Raw genomic sequence first — 22,346 nt, forward strand, 5'->3', positions numbered from 1 at the left:
GCCGCCTCCGGGGGCTGCGGCGCGCCGGCTCCTCGGCGCCGGCGAGACGGGGCGGGTGAGGAAATGCGCCCCGGGTGTCCGCGGTCCGGGCCGGGGTAGCCCCCCTAAAGCGTGTGTAAGCAGCTTGTGCCTGAGCACTGGTCACGTTCCTGGCGGGGTTGCTGCCTGTCCGTAGCAGTGGTGGTGTATGCGTTAACGCGCTTTTCTCGTGATGCGTGATGAGATTTTTTCTCATGATGAAAAAATCTTTGCCTACCTGAAGGAAAAGGGGATTTTGTTTAAATATGCATCAGTAATTATCTAGAACGCACTTTTTAAAATTATTTTTATAGCAGGACTTACAGGAGATGAAATCTTAGAACTGAGTAGTATTCCCGCTGTTCTGATCAAAATGCATAATGCACGTGCCCAAATTTTCAGTTGTTTTGTGGCTCGGGAAAGAATTACTACTAGTACACTATATCTGCATTTACAGGAGGCAGTCTGAAACAAACTTAAAGAAGCAAGCACAGACTTTTTTTAGTTTATTATGAGAGAGTTGTCTTAGCCCTTCACATTTGTCTGTTTTTCTCTCTTGAGCGCCTATTCATGCAAGTGTCGTGATCCCACAGCTGTTTTTCTGTTTCAAGAAGAATGAATGAGAGCAAGGTTAGGGTGGAGAGTTGCTTCAAATAGCACTTTACACAGGCACAGAATTAGGAGCAAAACTGAAGTTCTTAATGTTTTGGTGTCATGTTTGGCAGAACCCCATGTAAGGCATTTTCAAAAGGATACGTCTGTTGGTTTCAGTAAGTGCATTGTGTTTTTAGACATTACAAAATAATAGTTGGGGATGCAGCATACTTGATGGCAGTTACTGAACATTTCTAGATCATCTCTGTCAAGTGTAAGCAAATGCTAATTTTGATTGGAAATAAGTACACTTCAATTCTGTTTATTTTATCTTGGTATTGGCTTTTTTATTTTGGCTTTTGTATGTGATGGTGGTGCTTTGTGTAGCTTGCAGGCAAATTTAGAGAAAGCTATGGAGTTGTATGAGAAGGTGTTGGATATCCTTCAATGAGAGGGTCAGCTGGCTTGGAAAAAAAAAAAGACTTCTATAAGGTATCATTTGTTTGTATCAGTAATACAAGGAGTATCTCTGGTGACAAACTGTAGGTTTAGTTATTTTATATGGCTTAAATGACTTAAAGAATGACTTAAAAGTCCATAGATTTTATACAGTGTGACATAAAAGCCCGTGTAATAGCACTAAAAGGCTTATTTATCCCATACATTTTCTGCAATTGTTTCTTAAAATGTTTTTGGTACTCAACTGAACACTCTGATATGATGCAAAATGTATAAAATACTTCATAACTTAGAAGGAATTATTGCTCACTCTGTGATGCTGCATAGATACAGATGTTAGAACTGAATGCTGAAAGCCTGTAACATTCATAATAAAATTAGCCTTATTCTTTAAAAGCATTAAAACATTTTTATTTATGAGAGCTTTTCTGTGGCTACTTCAGTGAAATATAGGCGTTCAAATCAAATATGTTGGCGTAACATATCTTTAACCATTGTGGTATTATATAGTGTAGTTTTATAGACCTCATAGTTACAGATTCCAGATTTTGTCATGGACTCTTGTAGTAATCCAGAGGTTAGAATTAGAGTCAAAGCTGATTTTAAATTAGTTAATAAAAGATCCAAAAATGTTTTGCACTTACCCTTCCCTTATTTAAAGAACCAGCTATTCATCTGTTTTGCACAACTTATTCTAGAATAAATATACAGATTTTTGCCATGCTGAAGGATTGAATTGGAAAAATGTTGAAGATAAATTAAAATCAGACTTAAATTCTTAAATTCTAAAAGCTAGATTAGCCATACTGTCACTGCTGTTATGACACATCATGTGTTTATTCTTAAAGCACATCAAGCCTATTTATACTTGCAAGATTATTCTGATTAATTTCAACCTTGTTTAGTGTAACTGTAGCTCAGCAGTAAGTATTGTAACTGCCTGTTTCATATGGATGTAACTGTTCTGAAAATGGTTACAAAATGTTTTGTAAGTTCTAATAAAAGAAAAAAGTTACAGCTTGTAGAAACAGTTATAAATACTAATTAGTTTAATCATGTGACACTGGTAGATGTAAGATGGCTGCTGTGAGTAGGAGGTAGGATTGACAGTTTAAAATATATTAGTTACCAGTGATATTTAACTAATAAACTTGCATTCTATTTATGACATGTATCTTTGTCATTATTAAAAAGAAAAAAAAAAGAAAATCAAAAAATATGTTAAAAGGCTAGTGTGTGTATATGTCATATATATGTATATAAAAAAATAAAATACATATGCTGTCCCTGCTGCACTGTTAAAGCTTTTCATATGGTCACTCCCATCTTACTGGGTCTTCTGGGGGCCAGAGATAGTACAGAAGCATGAGATAGCAATGTTTGAATGACCTTAACCATCATTTCATATAATGTGAATTCTATAGAGTCTCACGCACTTCAGCCTGCCCTCGGGCTAGCCCCGTGAGCTTGTGTGGTTCTGTTTCAGAGTTAGAATGCTTTTAGTATTCAGAGCTCAGGTCCAGTAGGAATAGCACTGAATCAGAATTAATAAGTCTCAGTGGACCTTACCTGTCTTTAGGGCCATATGGGTATTTCTCTATTCTCTGAGGTTTCATAAAGTTGAAGCAGCTGTCTCTGTATGCAGCTTAGTTCTGYCAGGGGTTATTAACTCAGAAAAGTCATGTACGATAGCTGCTGAACTCCTAGACCCAAACTGAACTTGGACTGTTATAGTTGCTTTTGTGTTGTACTTGCCGTAGCTAATAATTCAAGTTGGATTTGAGCTGGTTCTGCTTGGAGTAAGCTTAGATATTTTGCCATCTATGGCATTGTTAATCTGCAGCTTAGAAAAGCTGCCCAAGGGTAGTAAAGTGTGCACCTGCAGTAGTGTGTTAGCTCAGATCAGGAGCAAGCTTTTGAAGCAAATCTCCCAGGCAGCCCACTTAGCCAGCTTTTATTCACGTTGGTTTGCATTATTACAATGGATGAACTGGATTCCTTTCAGATGAAAATTACTGAAAAATGTACTTTTAACTGTTAATGGGCAGTCAGTCCTCTGRAGCAGACTAGAGTAAATCTGAAATAAATAGAACCCCCTTCAAAACATGTAGTGTGGATATTGTGCTCTCAGTTCCATCCATTTGACTCAAAAGATTCGCTCCTATTGTGCTTCCCCGTTTGCTGATGTAAATGTAGCCTAAGTTGACTATACTTTGAGTCAGAATCCTGACATAAATCCATCATTTTGAGTGGTATAGATGTCATATTATTGCAGTATTTGGAATAGCGTTATACTAGRTGCTGACTGTTTTTCTTACAGTTTTATCTTTCTAACCACTGTAAAGATTCACAAAAGCTAATCTGTCTTTTAAAGTGCTGCTATTTAAGCAGCACTCTTGATAGCTGCATCTTACATCTAACTTTGCTTGAGATATTATTTTGATAAGTCAAATGAGTTTTTTAAATATTTCAGGACTATTTAATTGCTTACTTGCACACTTGTATATTTTGGGGAAATTTGAAGGTGACCATGTACAATACAGAGACCACAATAAATGTGTTGGATACTGAGCACTGTACTAGCAGGRTGGTAGGACAGTCTGCAGAAGAGTTCAGAATAAGGTTTCTGATATCTGCAGGAATGTTCTCACTAGGCCCAGTTTAACATCTCTTAACTTTCCATACTTAACCCTTAGTTTGTACTTAAATGTCTGAGGTGCTGTAGCATCTCTGCTGGAAGAGTATGTACTTTTCTTGTATCTTCTTTAATTGCTGACAGAAAAATTGTTCTACTCGTTTTCCTTCCTTGCAGCCTCTTGGCTGCTACAGAGAAGTACGTGCGTCTTTCTCACCCTCTGATTTACATCCCTCACTTCTCCAGTGAGCAGTTTCAGTCAGGGTACCTGTTGCTGCTCTGTTTTTTAATAGAATAGAAATAGAATTAAACTCTTATCTTTGCCAGTTTCCTGTCAGTAGTTACAGGAGCAAGAAAGACCAAGCTTTTCTTTAGTGTTAGTGGTTTTCAGTGTCAGAACAGCTTCCTAGCTGTTGTGAAAATAACCTTATAAATATGGGGGGGGGGAGAATATAGTGCTTCAAGTTGATGACTTCTTTAAACTATGTATATAGTAGTACGTTTCACATGTCTGACTAGAAAATTGGAAAACTAAACTTGATCGATTGTTATTCCTCAAAGGAACAAGGTTAAGTAGTAACAATTACTGAGTGCTAAACTTTTGATCTCAAATTTTAAAATGTTTTATTTGCATATATATATATATACACACACATATATATATAAGATCCATTAAGTTGCACATTTTTCAACCTTTTTTTTTTTTTTTTTTTAACTTGAAGGAACTTTTAACCTCTTGGTCCCTAGACATACACACAGCCCAAAATGGTGTCTCAGTTGAAGTGCTCATCACAGCAAGAGAACTAGCTGCACCTACAGGCAGCTTAGAGAATTACTTCCAAGCCATTCTTGTTCATTTTACAGACCATATTTTAATGTTTTGTGGACCTCAGATTATGTAACGCTGCTGCAGCCCGTTCGGAATCAGCTTAAACCCAGTGATCTATTGTCTACCATCTTGTCCCAAAACTCCATTGAATTTTGTGCAGTTGTCCTCCAGCTTTCAGTATAGACAGGAACTGAGAGCTACCTAAAGAAATAAGATCTGCATTTTCCCTTTTCTAGGGTGTTTGTTTGTTTGTTTGTTTTTTGTGAAAAAGATTAAAGTAATGATACCAAGGTGGTGTCCCACCCAGGCTTCAGATTCTAGAGGAATATCACCTGATACGCACATATTCTGAAAAGAAACATCAACTGTGTTCTTCCAAATAAACTGTTTTGGCAGGAAATCTTGGCAGCTCTTTTTTTTTTGCCCATTTAATTTAAAAGTTGAAGGAAGACAGAAAGAAGGTGTGTATTTAAGCATATTGTTTCTAAGGGACAGAGAGTGTTTCTGTTTATTATATTGAATAATAATCTATAAAACACGTTTTTATTGGATTGTTGGAGGAGTGTCTGCATTTGCTACCTTGTTCTTCCACCATCTTTGACCTTGTATCACGGGAGTGTTTATCTCTTCTGGTGGAAAGTTGATGAATGCTACACAGTCACTCTTGTAATTGTCTTTAAAAAGAAGCGAAAGTAAAAGTAAGTTTCCTGATAGTCTTTAATTTACTTTTTCTCGTGTTCTTCTGATGTTCAGATTTGTCTTTGGTTGAGTTATACTACAGAGTCATATATGCGTTCTTATACTTCTTGAATAAATACTTTCTAGACCTCAAAAGTATTACTGGCAAATAAGTTTGGCCTTCCCTTTCCTTCTCTCTAGTCCACTGCATGTATTTATGTCTCAATGTTTTGAGTCTGGGAATAAAATTTTGCTACATGATTCTCTTACTTTTTTTGAACTCTTTTAAATGTATCTACTAACGTGGTAGAATACCAATTTAAGAGAGTTTTGTTAATTACTCGCTCTTGTACATGTATGGAAGGCGCATCTGTCTCCAGCGATGCTTTTGTTTCCTGTTTCTTTCGTGTTCGGTTCCAAGAAGCTGGGGAAAGTATCTTCCAGTCTATAAGTCTTCCCATGTATCAGAATTTTGTTTATCATAACTCTTTTTCTTGTTCTCAGAACCCTTCTGCCTTGGTTTTGACTTGTGATTGCCCGTTTCAAAAACGGTTGCAGTGGAGATACGGTACTGTAGGTTATAATGCAGGCTGTATAGCCCTTTGAGAAACCCAGATGTTTGCTTAGATAGCTAGCTGGACTACTGTCATCTGTGATACTGTGTCTTTCTGATTAGTAGCCACATAATTCAGTATGTCTGAAGTTACTCTCCTGCTTCTTCACTGCACGGTAAATGTATCTGTAGGCTTATGACAAAATACTAGTATGCCAAGTGTGTTCTCACAGGCATGAATGCAAAGATTTAGCTAGTGTTGCTTTTAGCAGTAATGTTCATGAGTAGTAACTGAGAGGGTCAAGCCTTTTTAAAGACTTGACCATGTAAGGCTGATGAGATAATATTGGGAGAAAGAATATATGCCTTGTTAGTTTTGTTAAGAGTGCTCTCATTTTTTTTTACTGGCTAGTGTCTGTGACAGGGTCAGTAATATGTACATAACAATAACCATCTGATGAGCAAATTATAAAATGTTCTTTACTCTCTGTGCTAGCATGTTAAACCTCAGCTCATCAGCTATTGGACAAATTGAGCTAGGAGACACAGGAAATGGGAAGTTAAAAATAGATTGTAGAATCCTCCTCCAAGCTTTTAACTATCTCTGGACTGGAATTTGGGAACTTCTGCAATGTCTTTATTGTTAAATAAAATTCCTATCAATGTTGAGCATCAGGGTGTCCCAAATCGTTATCTCATTATTTCATTCCACATCTATTTTATGAGTGATCACCTCTTACGCAGGAGAGCTACTTGGCTTATTGAAAAGTGAATTCCAAAGTTGCTTCTGTTCTCACACACTGAGGAGAAAAGCTTTATTTTTAAAGAAACTCATTGACTACAGACTTTCTTTGTGAAACATTAGTATGAGAGGTCAGTTATAGTTTTGTTTTTTTGGTCATTTTGAAACACTTTGCAGGAAGTGCTATTTTTCATTGTGAAGGCATCTATTAAGTCTGTGACTTAATGCTCAGCTGGGGAAAAGGGGAGTTAAAGTAGTTTCAGTTTGTAGGTGAATGTCTATTTAAATACTTAAAATCATTACAGATGCTTATCAATTACACTGCCTTTGTAATTCATGTTTGGGAACTCACTAGTGTAATGTTTCCTTTTTCTATCTTTTTCATAGATTGCAACTGTAAGAATGTCTTTTCCACCTCATTTGAATCGCCCTCCTATGGGAATCCCAACACTTCCCCCTGGAATTCCACCTCCACAGTTTCCTGGCTTTCCTCCACCTGTTCCTCCTGGTAAGTTATGTTACTATATGGAGCTGTTGTAGAAAAAAAATACCCTTTGTTATTCTGAACTGTGTTACTACAAAAGTTACTCTGTCTTCATGTATTTCAGTAACACTAATTGATGTACATTAGAAGCAAGTTTCTGGTTTTCCCACAGATCGTCTGTCATATAAGCAAGCTCCTCTAGTTTACCTTTACGYTGCTATATATGACCAGAAATGAAAACCATTAGAGACAGTGCCCCATACTGACATTAGAGATGTCACTGTGCGTCTGCCCTTTCTTTCAAAACTGAAGCTAGGTAGTAATTTTTGTTAATGTTTGTTAATCTAAGTATCACTGCTTTGACAGCAGACTGTGATGTTCAGTTCCTTTCAAACAGGCCATTACAGCCGTTGGAAACGCTTGGTATACTGAGCTTTTGTGGTGTGAAAACTTTCAGAGAATCTTCAACTTTGGTAGCTAGTGGCTGAATACAGTCACTACTGCTTACTTAAATATGAATTAAAAATGTAAACAAAAAAAATTTTTTTTGTTGTTCTTGTGTTAGATGCTTCCTGTGAGACGCACGACAGTTTTTGTACCCTTTAATACCATAAAACATGATAAACATCAGAGAATGATTTGCCCCCATAATGCAATGTTCTGTTGAAGCTTGTGGGTTCTGTATTCAGTTTTCACTCTTACTATGGCATTTTTTTTTTTATGTTTGGAGGCTTAGCAGATACCGTGGACTTCATAAGGAACAAACAAGATCTCTGATATGAAAAGTTTGACATAATTTGGTTTAATTTGGCAGTCAAGTATGGATAGAATCTTAAGTGGAGCAAAATACGCTCTGCAAAACTTTTCCTCCCTCAGGAGTTCTACCTTAATGTTATTACAGTTTTATACATTAATGGCGCCTGGAGACGATACAGCTACTTTCCTTTTGCTTCGTGTGAAATATCTGTGTCCTTTTCCAYTGTGTAGTACATCAGACTTTGAATTCCATCTTCTGCTGTCTTATGTATGGATTAGTAGTGTTTGTTGGAAACTTGCTATTGCTTGACTTTCAGAAGCCAATTTGATTTAAAAGGCTAAACCACCTAAAAATTCTTTGCTTTTGTTTTTCTCTCTCCTTTGTTGCTTTTTATATGGCTTRTCTCCACTCCTGAGTCTCACACTTTTCTTTCATTCTATTCTATGCATCTTGTAAACTTACTATCACGTTGCTCGTTCCTTCTAATCTTCCCAAAACTGGCTACCTTGTTTTGAGACTAAAGGTAAGAGAAAAGCAGGGAATGAGCCCAGGAATAGTAGGTTGTAGAAGAAGTTTGGTCAGGATAACGGATATAGCAGTAAGGGGTAAGAAGGGAAGGGTCAAAAGGGAATGATCGAGAGTGAAAGATGGAGAAAATTTGCATAGAACAAAGAGAGGACCTAAGGGTCCTCAGAGGATATTTCTCTGAAGAACGTGAGATTGGCTTCAGTGTTCTTGATTCTCAAATTTTTTTGTTYGCTTGTTTTACAGGCGAGCAAGTAGCTGTGAAATAGAGTCAGTTAATATCTTTTAATATCTCTAGCAGTTGTCATGCAAAGAATAACAGCCTTTATTATGACCAGATATTAGTTCACATAATAGTACTTAAGGCTGCCAGTGAATCTGGTAAGGGGGAGAGTGCATGGTTTCACCGATAAAATATAGTTTTTAAAGACTGCAAAGCCAAGTGTTTAGCAGGCATGAAGCTTCTAGATTGAAGTCTTCTATGTGACCCATATTAAGCTATTCTGTAAACAGTGTGAAACCGGTAGGCATCCTTTGTAGGACCTCAGCCCCAAACTGCGTGCAGAGTAGATTGCATTATGAGAATTTATCAATTTAGGAATGAGGTTGTAGGACTCTGGCTGCTTTTATTCTCTATTTATGGAATTCCTTGTCTCATTCATTGTACAGCTGTTTTTTAGGCAGAATGGTCTGAATATTCTTTGAAAATAAATTTGTGATTCTGAGGAGCGAAGAAACTAAAATGAGAMCATGATAGAACTTGCTTGCTGTGTAGTATACTTGAGCTATGCTTGAATGCTTAGGAATTACTGGCAATATTCAATACTGTGAAGTTCTTATTTGACCAGAATTGTTTTCTGCTTTGGAAATCATGTCTGCAGTTGGTTAATTTATATTAATATGGCACTTTAATTTTAATGTCTTGTTTTTCTCAGGGACCCCTATGATTCCTGTACCAATGGGCATTATGGCTCCTGCTCCAACTGTAAGTATTATAYTGGGGATGAAATGATAGGAAAATAAAATTGAGAGTAAAACTTTCATACTTCTTAGTAGATGTCATAATAATATTTATGTATTTTGCTGTGTTTCATTGGAATTCATATTTTGAAAGAAAATGCTTAGTTTTGAATGCAGCAGTTTTAATACTGTGCTAATTTCTGACATGGACAAAGCTTGAAAGCCTATCTGGACTTACTAGCTGTAGTACTGAAGCAATTACTTCCCCCCCCCCCCCCCAAAAAAAAAAAAAAAAAAGATCTACTTTTCTCAAATAGTGTTTTAAGTAAAGGTACCTCGTGGTTACKCATGGTCTTGCTATGCAGTACAGTTAGGTTCCAAAATCTCTTACTTTCAAGATCACTGACCCAGCAGAGTTCTCTGGAGGCATCACTTGATCCAGGTTTATAAGGGCATTGTGCTGCACTGTTGAAATGGCTAGGAAGGTGTGTGCTGGCCAGCTTACAAACCAATCCTCTGTGACCATGTTGTATGGGAAGGAAGAGTTGCATGCAATACACACCTACAGAGGAGAATATGAAAGAAAGATCTTCTAGTTCCACTTTCTAAATGGAAAGATGATTTCTAATTTATGAAAATAAATGGTCTCTTTAGGATATAAAGGTTGCTTCTTGACTTCAAGGTGAATTACCATTTTTATAATTTTGTAGAAGTGAAATTTCCCTAAAATACTACATTTTGGATAGCTCACATTCTGTTACACAAGAATATGCTCAAAGTAACCAGTGTATTTAAGACCAAGATGAAACAAATGCATTATGCACAGTCCTGGAAGTTATTTTTAGTAAAAAGTGATGCTTTTAGAAAGAACTTTGAAAAAAGGCATTAAATTGCATATGAACAGTCAGGTAGAAGGAGAGGTGCAACAAACTGGAACAGATGATCATGCCTGTCTCTATATGATCTGTTTTGCAAATAGTTCATCCTTAACCAAAGCAAGAGACCATTATAATGGGTTGTGTATTGATTAAGTAAAGCAATAGTGTTTATTCCCTTTGTGAAAGCTTTTAAGACTTGTCATGAGTCCTTTGAGGCCTTTTATTTGTCAGTTACTTTTCTGTTTGCAGTTTTTTTTTTTTTTTTTTTTTTTTTNAAAGAATCCAGTACACAGTTAGGTGAGATACTTCAGCTTTCCGTAAGTCAAATGTCTGATGTTGTGTGCTTACCTTGATACCTTCAGCAGCAACAATCATGGGGACTTTTTTTTCCTGCCTTACTTTACCAGAAAGTGGCAATTTCTTTTGTGCTATGTAAAGTGTTAATCTGAGCCGTTTATGTTGTCTCACTTCATAARCCTAACGTTCGTATGCAAACTTAATTTTGAAATACAATTCCCAATTCTTTTGTCTTGTGGATTAAAATCTTTTCTTACAACTATGGGGAGGGGGAAGAACCCACTTTTTTTAATAACCTCTCCTCTTTCTAGGTGTTAGTTCCTACTACAGTGTCTATGGTTGGAAAACATTTGGGAGCCAGAAAAGAACACCCTGGCTTAAAGAACAAAGAAAATGATGAAAACAGCGGTCCCACTACCACCGTTTTTGTAGGCAACATTTCTGAGAAGGCCTCAGATATGCTCATACGGCAGCTTCTAGCAGTAAGTGCATTGGACTGCTTGTTAAACTTTATTGCTTTCTGGTGAATAAAGTAATGACTACTAACAAGTAATGTGTTGAAACTGAAAGTAGAATTAGTTCCACAGACTGGAATAGTGGGTTGAGTTTTAAGTCAGTAAGTATTTGAGGAGCACAGCTTTTTTTTTTTTTAAGCTGTATATGTCATTGGACAGATATACATTATTTCTAGCAGTATTTATCCTTTCACATTGTTTCTTTACAACAGTAATTGCAAGTAATTAAGATTTTTTTAATGCTTTGAACACAAACAATACATAATATTTAATGATATTTATCTTTAATGCAGAAATGCGGCTTAGTTTTGAGTTGGAAGAGAGTACAGGGAGCATCTGGAAAACTTCAAGGTAAATGTTCATGCTTTTCATAATCTCTGGTCAGACTCTTGTTTGTCTTACTTGGCAGGTTTTCAAATGTATGTCTGAGGCATTTCTATCCTAATATTTCACAGATTAAGACAGGTATTATATACAATACTTAACTGCTAAATACTTCCAAGTGAACACTTCGCACTTTCTTTCTTGATTCCAAGGACAGAAAATACTGGGGGGGGGGGGGAGAAAAATTCAGTCAGAATGTTTCTTGGAGGTTCAACTTTCTGTTCTGAGGCCTTCAAGGGTTTACAGACTGTCCCCAGGAGAGGTTTGCTAGTCTGGACCTGTGGAGATTTGCAACACTGTTAGTCAATCTATTCCTTTACCAGATATTATGCTTAACTGCTAAGGTGGTTTTCCTAATATCCAACCTAATTTATCTTCTCTCCCTTTCCCCAAATTGAGCTGACTTTCCACTCCCCACCTTGGTCTGTCTTCAATGGATAAAGGAAACATTTTGATTGCTATTCTTTGCTGCTGTAGGTTGATTAGAACGTCTCTTATTTTTAATCAGTATCTTCAACTTTTTGCTGTATCATTTTTTTTTCTTCTTAAGGTCTTTTTCTCATTTATTTACAACTTTCTTTAACTATTGTGAAGAACTCAATTTGAAATACCCTTCTAGTTTAACAATGAACTATTGGTTGACATCCTCGGTCTTCAGATAATTGCAGCTCTGCTGTGCCTTCATACAGACTACATTTCCTTAGTTTAGAAAGTCATGTCAAAAGGCTTACTAGCACAGTGTATGTTTCATTCTGTTCACTGGACCATTGATCATGTCAAAGATTAATGCAGTGAATGATTTTTTTTTTGATTGTCTTTTTTATGATGTGTATTCCTGGATCAAAAAACCAGAAATGTTTATGTCAAAAGTTTAATAATTCAAAACATTTTTTTTCCCAAAATAAATTACCTGAAGAGCTTTGACCTTTTATATTTCATTTCAATCATCTATTTTAGCCTTTGGCTTTTGTGAATACAAAGAACCAGAGTCCACACTAAGAGCGCTGAGACTACTCCATGACCTCCAGATTGGAGAGAAGAAGCTACTAGTCAAAGTTGATGCAAAGACAAAGGCTCAGCTAGATGAATGGAAAGCAAAGAAAAAGGCCTCTAATGGGGTATGTATATCATATGTGATTTGTATTATTTTGGCATTGTGGCTTACTTGCTAGATCGGATTGCAAGCAGGTCTTTTAGATTCTATTCCTGTCTCTGTCCTTAATTCACTTCAGGATTTTGCAAAAAATCACATTAATAGTCTGAAGATGCACTGAAAGACAGTGAAGTGTAAGCTCCCAGTTTGTGAGCGCTCTGGAAAACTTTTACCATGTTGACTACAATGCTTGGGTAAACCTACTCACAAGTCTTTAAAATCGATTAACCATGTAGCTATTCTATGTAAATTTACACAGTGATGTAAATCTATGTAAATGTTTATGTTGGATTTGGAATGTCAGTGCATGAATTATCTCCGTTTAAACTACTGTCATGATTTTAGAAGTTATTTAATCTGTTGCAGACTTGTCCGTAAACAACAGCATCTTTAGAATGAATTTTGTAATCCATTCTAAATTTTAGTAACACATGCCATACCTTAAGATTCTGTTACTTCATCTTTGTTCAGGAGCTCTTAAAAGTTTATAAGCTCAAGTAATTATTACTATGACAGACACTACAAATTCTCTATCTGAAGAAAATCAGGGTTTCTTCCCTACTCCCACCTGCAATGGTCTTCTCTCCCTTTCATTAATATGTTCTAGAATTAGATCATTCTTTGTAGTTATCAGGCAGTGGACAGGTTACAGGCAGATTCAACATTTAGTGGATGGGAAAATATCCTATTTTTGTACCCTTGTTTTCTAAAGGTAAGGGTCAGATATTGGTCACTGTTGTTCTGCTACTTCTTAACCTTTTTTAATGAATACTGTATATCCTGGAATAATTACAGGAATTTAGTGTGTCAAATTATAGTGAGATAAAAAAAATGAACTGCAGAATATGCATGAAAATGAATTTTATCCATTTCTTTGCTTAACATAATGCATCTCACTTTGTAATCCAGTTGTTGGGTTTGCTGTTTAAAATAGTTAATTGTGCACATACCTTAAGGTATTTACTACTTAAAACAATTGCTTTCTGTAAAATGAAAGTGAAAAGAGACTCTTGTACAGAAAACTAAGATGTTTATCGCACAGTAGCTGGTAAATTTTAAAAATTTCAACTAAAAGTTGCTCTTAAAGCTGCATAAAATGTAGTGGGAACACATACTTTCATTTCTTTTATTTAACCAGGACTAGAGGCATAAAGATGACTTGAAGAATTTAACACATTTTTGACTGTCTATCTAGCATATGTGATTAAATGCAATGGCTCAGTAAAAGCAGAATACTAACTATGAGTTTTGAATGGAGTAATACATTAGCTGCTAACCTAGATCAGGGGGAAAAAGTTTGATTTGCCTGCCCCTTCCATTCTAGCCTTCCTTGTTTTCTATTGGTGTCACTTGTAATATCCATGCTTCACAGCTGCAACTAATCAAGGTTAAAGTATCAGTGAAGTTTTTGGACCTCTCATGCATTTGGTTTTCTGGGAGGTCCTTTGGGTTGTTGAGGATGGATATAGTAATGCAGTGGGTGCTGTTTGTGTCTTTTGGTGAAGTTGCCTTTTGGCAAAGACAGCAAGAGATGCCTATTCCACTTAAATATACAGTGAGATTAGTTCTGAATGTCTTGTTGTGATGTTGTGGCAAAGAAAGTTTGTGAGCTGCTAAGGAATTTTGATCAAGCATATTTTATCATACTGCTGTGGTTCCTTTCAATTAACCCGTTCATATCATCCACTACTGTTCTGGTGCCACTCAGAACCCAAGGTTGCAGTTCTTTCTTTTTTTATTAAGAAATCAAAACATGTATGCTACAAAGCAATTTCTTATAGAAACACCAAGCAAACCTTTATCTAATTAGATCCTCTCCCTGATCACTTCTTCTCCCTGGACCTCTTCAATTCCACTCCCTGTCACTGCCTTCTAGCTCTTTTCAGCCTGCTTCTCCTTGGCCTGGCAGCCTCTTCAGCTCCAACTGAATCCTCCCTTCCCCCTCATTCTTAGCTGCTGCTCCATCAGACCCTTCCCTCCCCCTCACTCCACCCACCACCTATCGCTTGACGGGATACCCAGCTGGATTCTCAGGTGAGATTCCATTTTCTTAAAGGATGAAGGGGATTAAGAAGTGGGCAGATTTACTTAGTATGCAGATCACTGTTATATCCTTTCATATAATGGCTAGTGAAATGCACTTCTTTGTGTTTGTTCCCCTTCCTCACTACAACATTGAAAGGGGCAAAAAGGTGAAAGGAACTCTGAAATAGCTGATCAACAATGATAAGAAAATGTTTGCTGTGTGAGGAATACTTTCTCTAACAATGTTTCTTTTAATATAGTTCTTCCTTTGTATGTTGCAGCTTTAAAATTAGAGGTAGACATTTGTATTGCATGGTACTAAAGTAGTAGGCTTTGAAGAACTGCTGTTGAAATGACTTAAAGCTCTGAAGGAAAGATGGCAGAAACTTTTGATCAGCACTTGGATTATAGTGATTGCCTTTCTGTAGATGTGTGTGCTCTTTCTGTTTTTCTGTCTACCACCTTAACCACCACATACCTGTTCTATTTTATTACACAATTCTACAGTTGCTATTTGCAACCACAGCTCTTTGTGTTCCACATGTAAAACTGTGTGGTGGTCTTTGTCTCTGCTAATGTGAAAAGATCTGAGTAATACAGTGCAATTGATAACTAYTTGTAGGTTATTAGTAAATGCTATAGATGTATAAATCTGATGAACAAAGATGAACTTTTGCAATAAAACTAATATTCTCAATTTGTTGATTTTTCTTCCTTTGCCATTTTTCCCTTAGAACTCCAGACCAGAGACAACAAATGATGACGATGAAGCACTGGATGAGGAAACGAAGAGAAGAGATCAGATAATTAAAGGGGCCATTGAAGTCTTAATACGAGAATATTCCAGCGAGCTCAATGCCCCTTCCCAGGAATCTGACTCTCACCCCAGGAAGAAGAAAAAGGAAAAGAAGGAGGACGTATGTGTTTTGATTTTGGACAAAACAGATTTTTCTTCAACTCACCTTATATAATGGCCAAACCTTGTGCAAATACTATAAACCTAAACTTCTGATGAGAAAACAAATCAACAAGCATTGATGTCAGCAGCAGTTTCATGTTTTAAGCTGAAATCTAGTCAGTTATAGATACTTTCCCTTCAGGATGGTTTAGGGATCTAAGCACCTAGACTTCTTGGAGCAACAGATTTGAATCTGGGCAGATTTGAATCAACCTTTCATCCCTCTGAAAGYGGAAATGCTGAATTCAGTGCAGTTTAATCAGCGTGTGTGTGTGCGCGCGCGTGTAGGTTTTTCAGACAAGAGCTTTAAAAACAGCTGAAAAGAGTTCTTGCGTACCTTGCATTGGTATTGAAAGATGCCAGGGCATTTTTGTAATGACAGGGGCTTGCTCTGGTGGTTTTCAACAAAATTCTTCCTCTCCTTGCTTACAGTATGCATTCTTGTAGTGCGCCTTGATCCAACTGGTTGCTGCTGCTGTCTTTTCTAGATGTGGATGCACTTCAGTAGTTGGATATGTGTATACTTAAACTTTCGAGGAATCCTTGAGGGATGAAAGGCGTGTTCTAATCTTACTACTTTACAAAATCACATTTAAACAGATGTCAGTTTGGCTGTGTTTGATCAGCTGGTTTTCCTATATTGTATAATGCAAGAAAAAAAAGTTAGGCGGAAATGAATGTTCTGGTGCAGACCTGCTTCTATGGATGACCTTTTTAATGCATTAAAACAAACTCTGGAGAAGAGGGAGTAAGAATGAGCAAACTCAGACTTAGCTTTTCCAACCAAGTTTCTAACCATGGGTTCTCTCACCTGCCATTCCTCACCTAATATGCAAGAGATTGGAGAATTGTTTGACCAAGATTTTTACCCACTTAAGTCTTCTGCAAAGTACCTATTACAAGGCAATAATGCAGTCCCAACTGCTAATGGGGTGTAAGTGTGGTACAAGAAGCAACATCTCCCTCAGGGAGTGAGTACATCTCCCACAACATTGTTAGCCATGGCTAACCTGAGGTATGAGAGTGCTGAGCTGAGAATTTGTTTCTTTCCTCTCCCTTTCTTTGGGAGAAGATACTTTTTTGGATAAGAATTAAGAATGAGTCACTGTCTAATGCTATGAGCTGTGTTACTATTTTTTTAAACAAGCATTGTAACAATGTTTATTGTGCTGTGGGTACATATATATGACCATGAATAATGACAGGTAGCTCAAACTGTAAGAGGCCATCACAGTCTTGAAAGAGCTGAGCACTGAGTATGTTGTTGGGATGGAGGGATTCTGCTAGCTCTGTGCGATCTAGAATTAGGCCAATCTGAGCTAGTCAAGTAGACAAATACGCTCTTTTAAATACGTAGCACTTGTGGTTTGAAATTATACCCCTTCCTTCCTTCCTTCCTTCCCTAGTGGAGAGGAGGAAAAGAAACTTGAAGGTTGCCATCTTTGGCCTGTATGGATAGAGGTGGGAGTGAAGAGGTGGTCCTAGCTCATTGCTCTCTTGATCTTAAAGGAGAGGGGATAGAAGGACTGTTGGGGGGAGGGGAGGGAAGATGGATGCAGATATTTGTGTGGGGGGTGGGATTTGTTCCCTAAAGGGCTTGGGGTGAAGAAGGCTCTAGCTGGTGTTAGCAGCTGAGTCTGTTAATAGTTCTTCTGGATGAAGGAGTGACTGATGTGGGGGAGATGAAAATGTGTGTGGGGAAATGAGAATGAGTGGAATCTGGTTTTTGTTTTTGTTTTTTTCTTCAATTTCAAGCATGGGGGAACCTCGCTAATTCGCATTAACCACTAGGATACCCAAGGTGCAATTTACCAAATTTTGCGAATTAGCGAGTAAATAAAATCAAGATTTACGCACCACAAATATATTCACTGTTCATTTTGGCAAGCGTAGCTTAGTCTTGTTTATGACATTGTCATAGTGTACTAATATCCTGTAGTATACTTTGTAATTTCGTGAAGTCTTACTAATACGAGACCTCACTCTATATTTCAATAGTTCAGAGAAGGGAGAATTAGCGAGGTTCTTCTGTAATTTTGTTGATTCAAAGAAATGAGATCACAGCAATACAATATTGCTTTATAGTGCAAACATACAAAACATTGTTTTTCAGAGTAGTGTGCAATCTATTTTTAAAAAAAAAAATCTCCGTGGATTTTTCCGCAGATTTTCCGCAGATTTCCAGTGGCCCCACTGATACCTTATCCACTCATCACCAAGGTTCGTTTACATTGTAGGCTTTGACAATGACTATGTTTACTGCTAGTTGCCAGATTTGTGACTCTTGTCCATCTGATTTTTTTTTTTTTTTTTCACTCATTAACATCAGACTGTCAGGTTTGGTACTGCAGAAGGACTTTATTTATCTCTTACAAGACTGGTTGAAAACTTCTAACCTTCAGCTCTTCTCTTGTTCTTCTATGTATGTACAGATGGCTCTTAATGCTTTTCCACCTGTCCCCCTTGTTTTTTAGGAGGATATAAATGCTATAGAAATGGAGGAAGACAAAAGAGACCTGATATCAAGAGAGATCAGTAAATTCAGAGACACACACAAGGTAGTATTCTTGTTTTTGCACTTAATACAAATTAGGCTTTTTCAAAATCCAGAAAAACACTATAGTAAAATTTAGCAGTACATTGCAATATCACTTATAATGCTGTTTGTGTTAGGTTTAATATACATAGTTCTTTAAATTCAACGAAAGGCAAATGCCACGTTAAAGTGGCCCTTGATGTCTTTATGCTAAGATTTTTGATTGCTACTGATTACTTTGCAGTCATCTCACTTTAACATGAGTAAAGGCAACTTAAGTTTCTACACATACATTAAGTGAAGATATTTATAACTAAAGACTAAATGGGGCTGCAGTATAAGGCATACACTTGAGTGTGTTTCTGTAGGTAGATTTATAACATAATCCAAGATTTTATGAAGAGTTGAAACTTGAATTAAATAAATTTAAGTCTTTTATTTTAATAGTTCTAAGTTAAGAGTGGGGGAAGATTAAAACTAGGTCAGTGGTTACCAGACTTACCAAAATTTAGATGCATGGAAGAACTGTAAATTCCCATAAAGCTAATCTATTCATTGACCCCCACCATTATGATAGAGATCATATGGTGACTAATGCAAGATGAAACTCACAGCTTGGAAAGTAACATGGAATAGGATGTAAGTATGAGCTTCTGTTTTTTATTATACTTATGGATGCCCCCTCAGAAAAATATGCAAAGGGGTAACTGGCTTGGAAATGTTTGTGCACATCAAATCCCACCTCAGGGTCCCCATGTGTAGAAGTTTCTGTTAATGTTAGTGCATCGGTGAATGTTTCTGCTTTGGAGAATGGTACTTATGGATAGTGAAACACAACTATGCATGTAATGTTCTTATTTTAATGTTTAGTTTAAAGTTGGTATTATTTTTCCCCAACAAGACTGGAATGGTCCTTGGCCCAGGGAAGTATCAACAAGCTCCTCTTTTGAGCACACGTTTTTATTTCAAAATACCCCAAGTCAAACCTTAATGAAAAAGTTAAAGGTACAGCAAGGTGCGGTATGCTTGTGTTATTCACCTTTACCTTGTGTATTTGCTGGGGAGGTGCCGTGTTGTTACACAGCTGTATCAGTGTAAACACAAATGGCTATACATTGTTGGAAAGAACTGAGAGAAAAACTGAATATGTCTAAGTTGGAAATAACTTGCGGAAAAAAAATATAGAAGAAAGCATCTAGAGAAGCTCAGTAATTGAATGTGATACTGGTCACTGGTGAAACTTCAGTAGAATTGTGTTTAATTCCAAGCCCTAACAAGCCACTGGTTTAAAATGCAAACAATTCATATGCTTAAAAAAACAAACAAAAAACCCCACCAAAACCAACAAATAAATGCTTCGTTGTTTCAGAAGCTATTTGGCATTTTATTGCCTTTAATCTGTATTATTGGAGGGACTGTTTTCGGTCTCTTAATATTAAAAATCGACTTAAAGTAGTCATTGTGTATATTGGATATTATGTTTAAAAGGGGCTGTTGAATCTCATGCAGCTGGCTAGTGAGCACAGTGAACCTTTGCATGTTTTTGGTACAAGATTATAAAACAATAACCACAGACTGTCAGGGTATCAGCATTGCAGGGGGCGTCCATTTACAGCACGGACGAGTCTGAAGAGAGCTCAAGGTAAGATTTATAATTCTTCTACCTGTTCATTTCTGTTCATTACTTCAATTTATCTGATACTGTTCCCATCCCATCCCCTTTCAGATCTTCTTGTTTAGGTTGATAGAAGTTGGTGAGGTCAGATTTTGATTACAAAAACAGACCAATTTATTTTTTCAATTGGATTTTGAGAAAGCAGACTTACAAAACAGATTTTTAAAACACCAAGACTTTTTAATGTGTGTATATTTATGTATGTGTATATACATACATATTAAAAAACACTCTCTTGAGAAATTTTCTTTTCTCACTGTGAACAAAGAGAGAGTGGTAAAAAGGCAGAAGTTCAGCCAAAGAAATTACTATTGGAACATCTAAGATAACCTGTAAGTATCAACCACTTCAGCATATAAACTTTTCTTAATATGAAATTTGAGGTAAGTTGGATTTTTAAAAGTTGGCAGCCTAGTTTAACATCTGACCATGCTAAGGTTTAACAAACACAAAACTCTTGTAAAATACAGTCCTGTAGGAACTGGTGTTCAGCCCAGTATATCCTGTAGAATTTTTGTTTTTCATATCAGTTTTCTACCAATTTCCTACCATTTTTAGTCCCTTTTTCCTTTTGTGATTTCAATGTATCCAACATCAGTTTGCCTGTATTGTGCTATCAGTGCAGTGTAGTTTGACTGGATACATTGATCGCTAGTAAATTAGCTTTATTTCTGTAATCTTTTGTTGGTTCTCTGGTCCCTGGCCTATGGCAGAAGAATRCATATCAGGTAAGATTGCTTTTTAAAGTTGTCTTAAATGCTTTGTTTAAAAGAAAAGAAAAAAAAAGAGAGAAAATGCCGTTTCATTGTTCCGGTTTTTAATTTCATTTCAGTGATGGTAAACGTGGAGCCAAAGGGGATAAACCTGTTTATTCTGCTCAATATTTATTCAAAAAATGTGGTATTATGGCATCCGTCAGGTTGAAATTTGGTATATTTGGTTGTTATTTGGTATATTTGTGAACCGTGTACTTGCTCTTCCTCCCAGAAACATAGCTTATAGGCAAGGTTAATCCAGTGTTGGCGGTCCATGTCCTAGCACAGCATCTGTAAGTTAACACATAACAATTGCTTCCAAGGATGGATTTATCTATCATTCTGTTGATGTATTTTCTATTGTCTTATAGGAATTCTGGTCATAGGAACTGTTTTTAATTGAAAAAAAAGTGGCAATTTTACACAATTTTTAGTAGAGCTGTAGCAGGTAACCCTTTAGTTTCTGTGTTTCCAAAGAGCTATTTCCAACCTTTTTTCTTTTTTCTTTTTTTTTTTTTTTTTTTTTTTAACTCTCTCCATCTTGCAGTGGTGGAAGTTAAGGATTCCATTCTGCAGAGTCCAGTTCTTACCAATGAACAGTTAGAACTTTTTTTTAGGGAGGGAAAAGGGGAAAGGTTGCAGCTCTCTTCACTGTTTAACCACATGCACCACGTGTAAGTGGATAAATTTCTTTACCCAAGTTTTCATATAGGATGGTTTTGGTCTGCCAAGACTTTTTGGGAAACAATTCACTGTTCCAGTAAGCATTCCACTCAAATATATTTTTTTCTAGTTGAACAGAATTAATTTTGTCAGCTTAAAGTTCACTTTGCTTGTACCCAAGTGGCTTGCTTCACATATGGGAATTGTGGCCCACCTGATCCATGATTGGCAGTGCACTGTGTATGTCCAGTTTAGTTAGCTTATAATACAAGGTCAGGCCAGCCCTGCCCTGCTAAGGTTGGAGATTGCTGGTCTGTGTAGATATATGCTTTTGCACGAAATTTAGTCTTGTGATTGCTACATTTTGATTTCATACTTACAAGTTCCCCCCAAAAAAAAAAATACCCACCAAACCCTATGTAATATTTCAAAATTGGTGGCGGTTTTGGTATTTCCATTACCAGCCTTGTGTGTTGCGCCGGGAATATCCTGTTCCTAAAACTATGGAATTAACTGTGAAAGTTCTCTTGTTGGTTTTTAGAAACTGGAGGAGGAAAAAGGCAAAAAGGAGAAAGAAAGACAGGAAATTGAAAAAGAACGCAGAGAAAGAGAAAGGGAACGGGAGCGTGAACGAGAAAGGAGGGAGCGTGAAAGAGAGGGAGCGTGAACGTGAACGAGAGAAGGAGAAGGAACGGGAGCGTGAACGTGAACGAGATAGGGATCGTGACCGAACTAAAGACCGAGACAGAGACCGTGAACGAGACAGAGACCGTGACAGAGATCGTGAAAGGAGTTCAGATCGCAACAAGGATCGAAGTAGATCAAGGTAAATTACATTTGAGTTGCTGTTCAACTGCTTCATTTTTTTCTTGTACTCTTCATTTAGTACATGTAGTTCACCTGATAGCTGTGTGTTCAGAAAAGAATAGTCCTACTGGAAGATCAGCATAAAAGCAGAAAATTAGATTTTAGAAAATACTGCATTGATGCAGACCAAAAAATACTTGATTTCTTCCACAGCATAGGCATATAAGAAAAGTCACAGTTGGCTTGCTTGTTTAGTGAATATGACTGAAGTGTGCTGTTTTTCTCTAGAAGCTCATTCTACTCTGTGATGGATAGTGTTCTTTTTTGCCTACATTACCTTTTAGCTTTATCTTTTTTTGACGGGTATGTGTGTGTGCACGTGTATATATACACGTATATATGCACACACACATATGTATACACACGTGCGCGCACACGTGTGTGTATACATACATACATACATATA

The 22,346-nt window shown here is 36.9% G+C and overlaps 1 protein-coding gene across 1 annotated transcript in view; it reads left to right on the top strand.

The window, feature by feature from the left end:
• RBM25 (RNA binding motif protein 25) overlaps positions 1 to 22,346 on the top strand; it is a 32,956-nt gene that overhangs the window by 558 nt on the left and 10,052 nt on the right. The window contains 10 exon segments of the mRNA XM_085299853.1: positions 6,896 to 7,016; positions 9,210 to 9,259; positions 10,721 to 10,891; positions 11,218 to 11,275; positions 12,266 to 12,426; positions 15,221 to 15,403; positions 17,611 to 17,664; positions 17,919 to 18,002; positions 21,615 to 21,722; positions 21,724 to 21,899. Of these exon segments, the coding sequence (XP_085155979.1) occupies positions 6,911 to 7,016; positions 9,210 to 9,259; positions 10,721 to 10,891; positions 11,218 to 11,275; positions 12,266 to 12,426; positions 15,221 to 15,403; positions 17,611 to 17,664; positions 17,919 to 18,002; positions 21,615 to 21,722; positions 21,724 to 21,899 (1,151 nt within the window). The 5' untranslated portion in view covers positions 6,896 to 6,910.

This window comes from Rhea americana, unplaced genomic scaffold (assembly GCF_003343005.1).
Source record: "Rhea americana isolate MKP2758 unplaced genomic scaffold, rheAme1 scaffold_155, whole genome shotgun sequence".
Taxonomy (NCBI): domain Eukaryota; kingdom Metazoa; phylum Chordata; class Aves; order Rheiformes; family Rheidae; genus Rhea; species Rhea americana.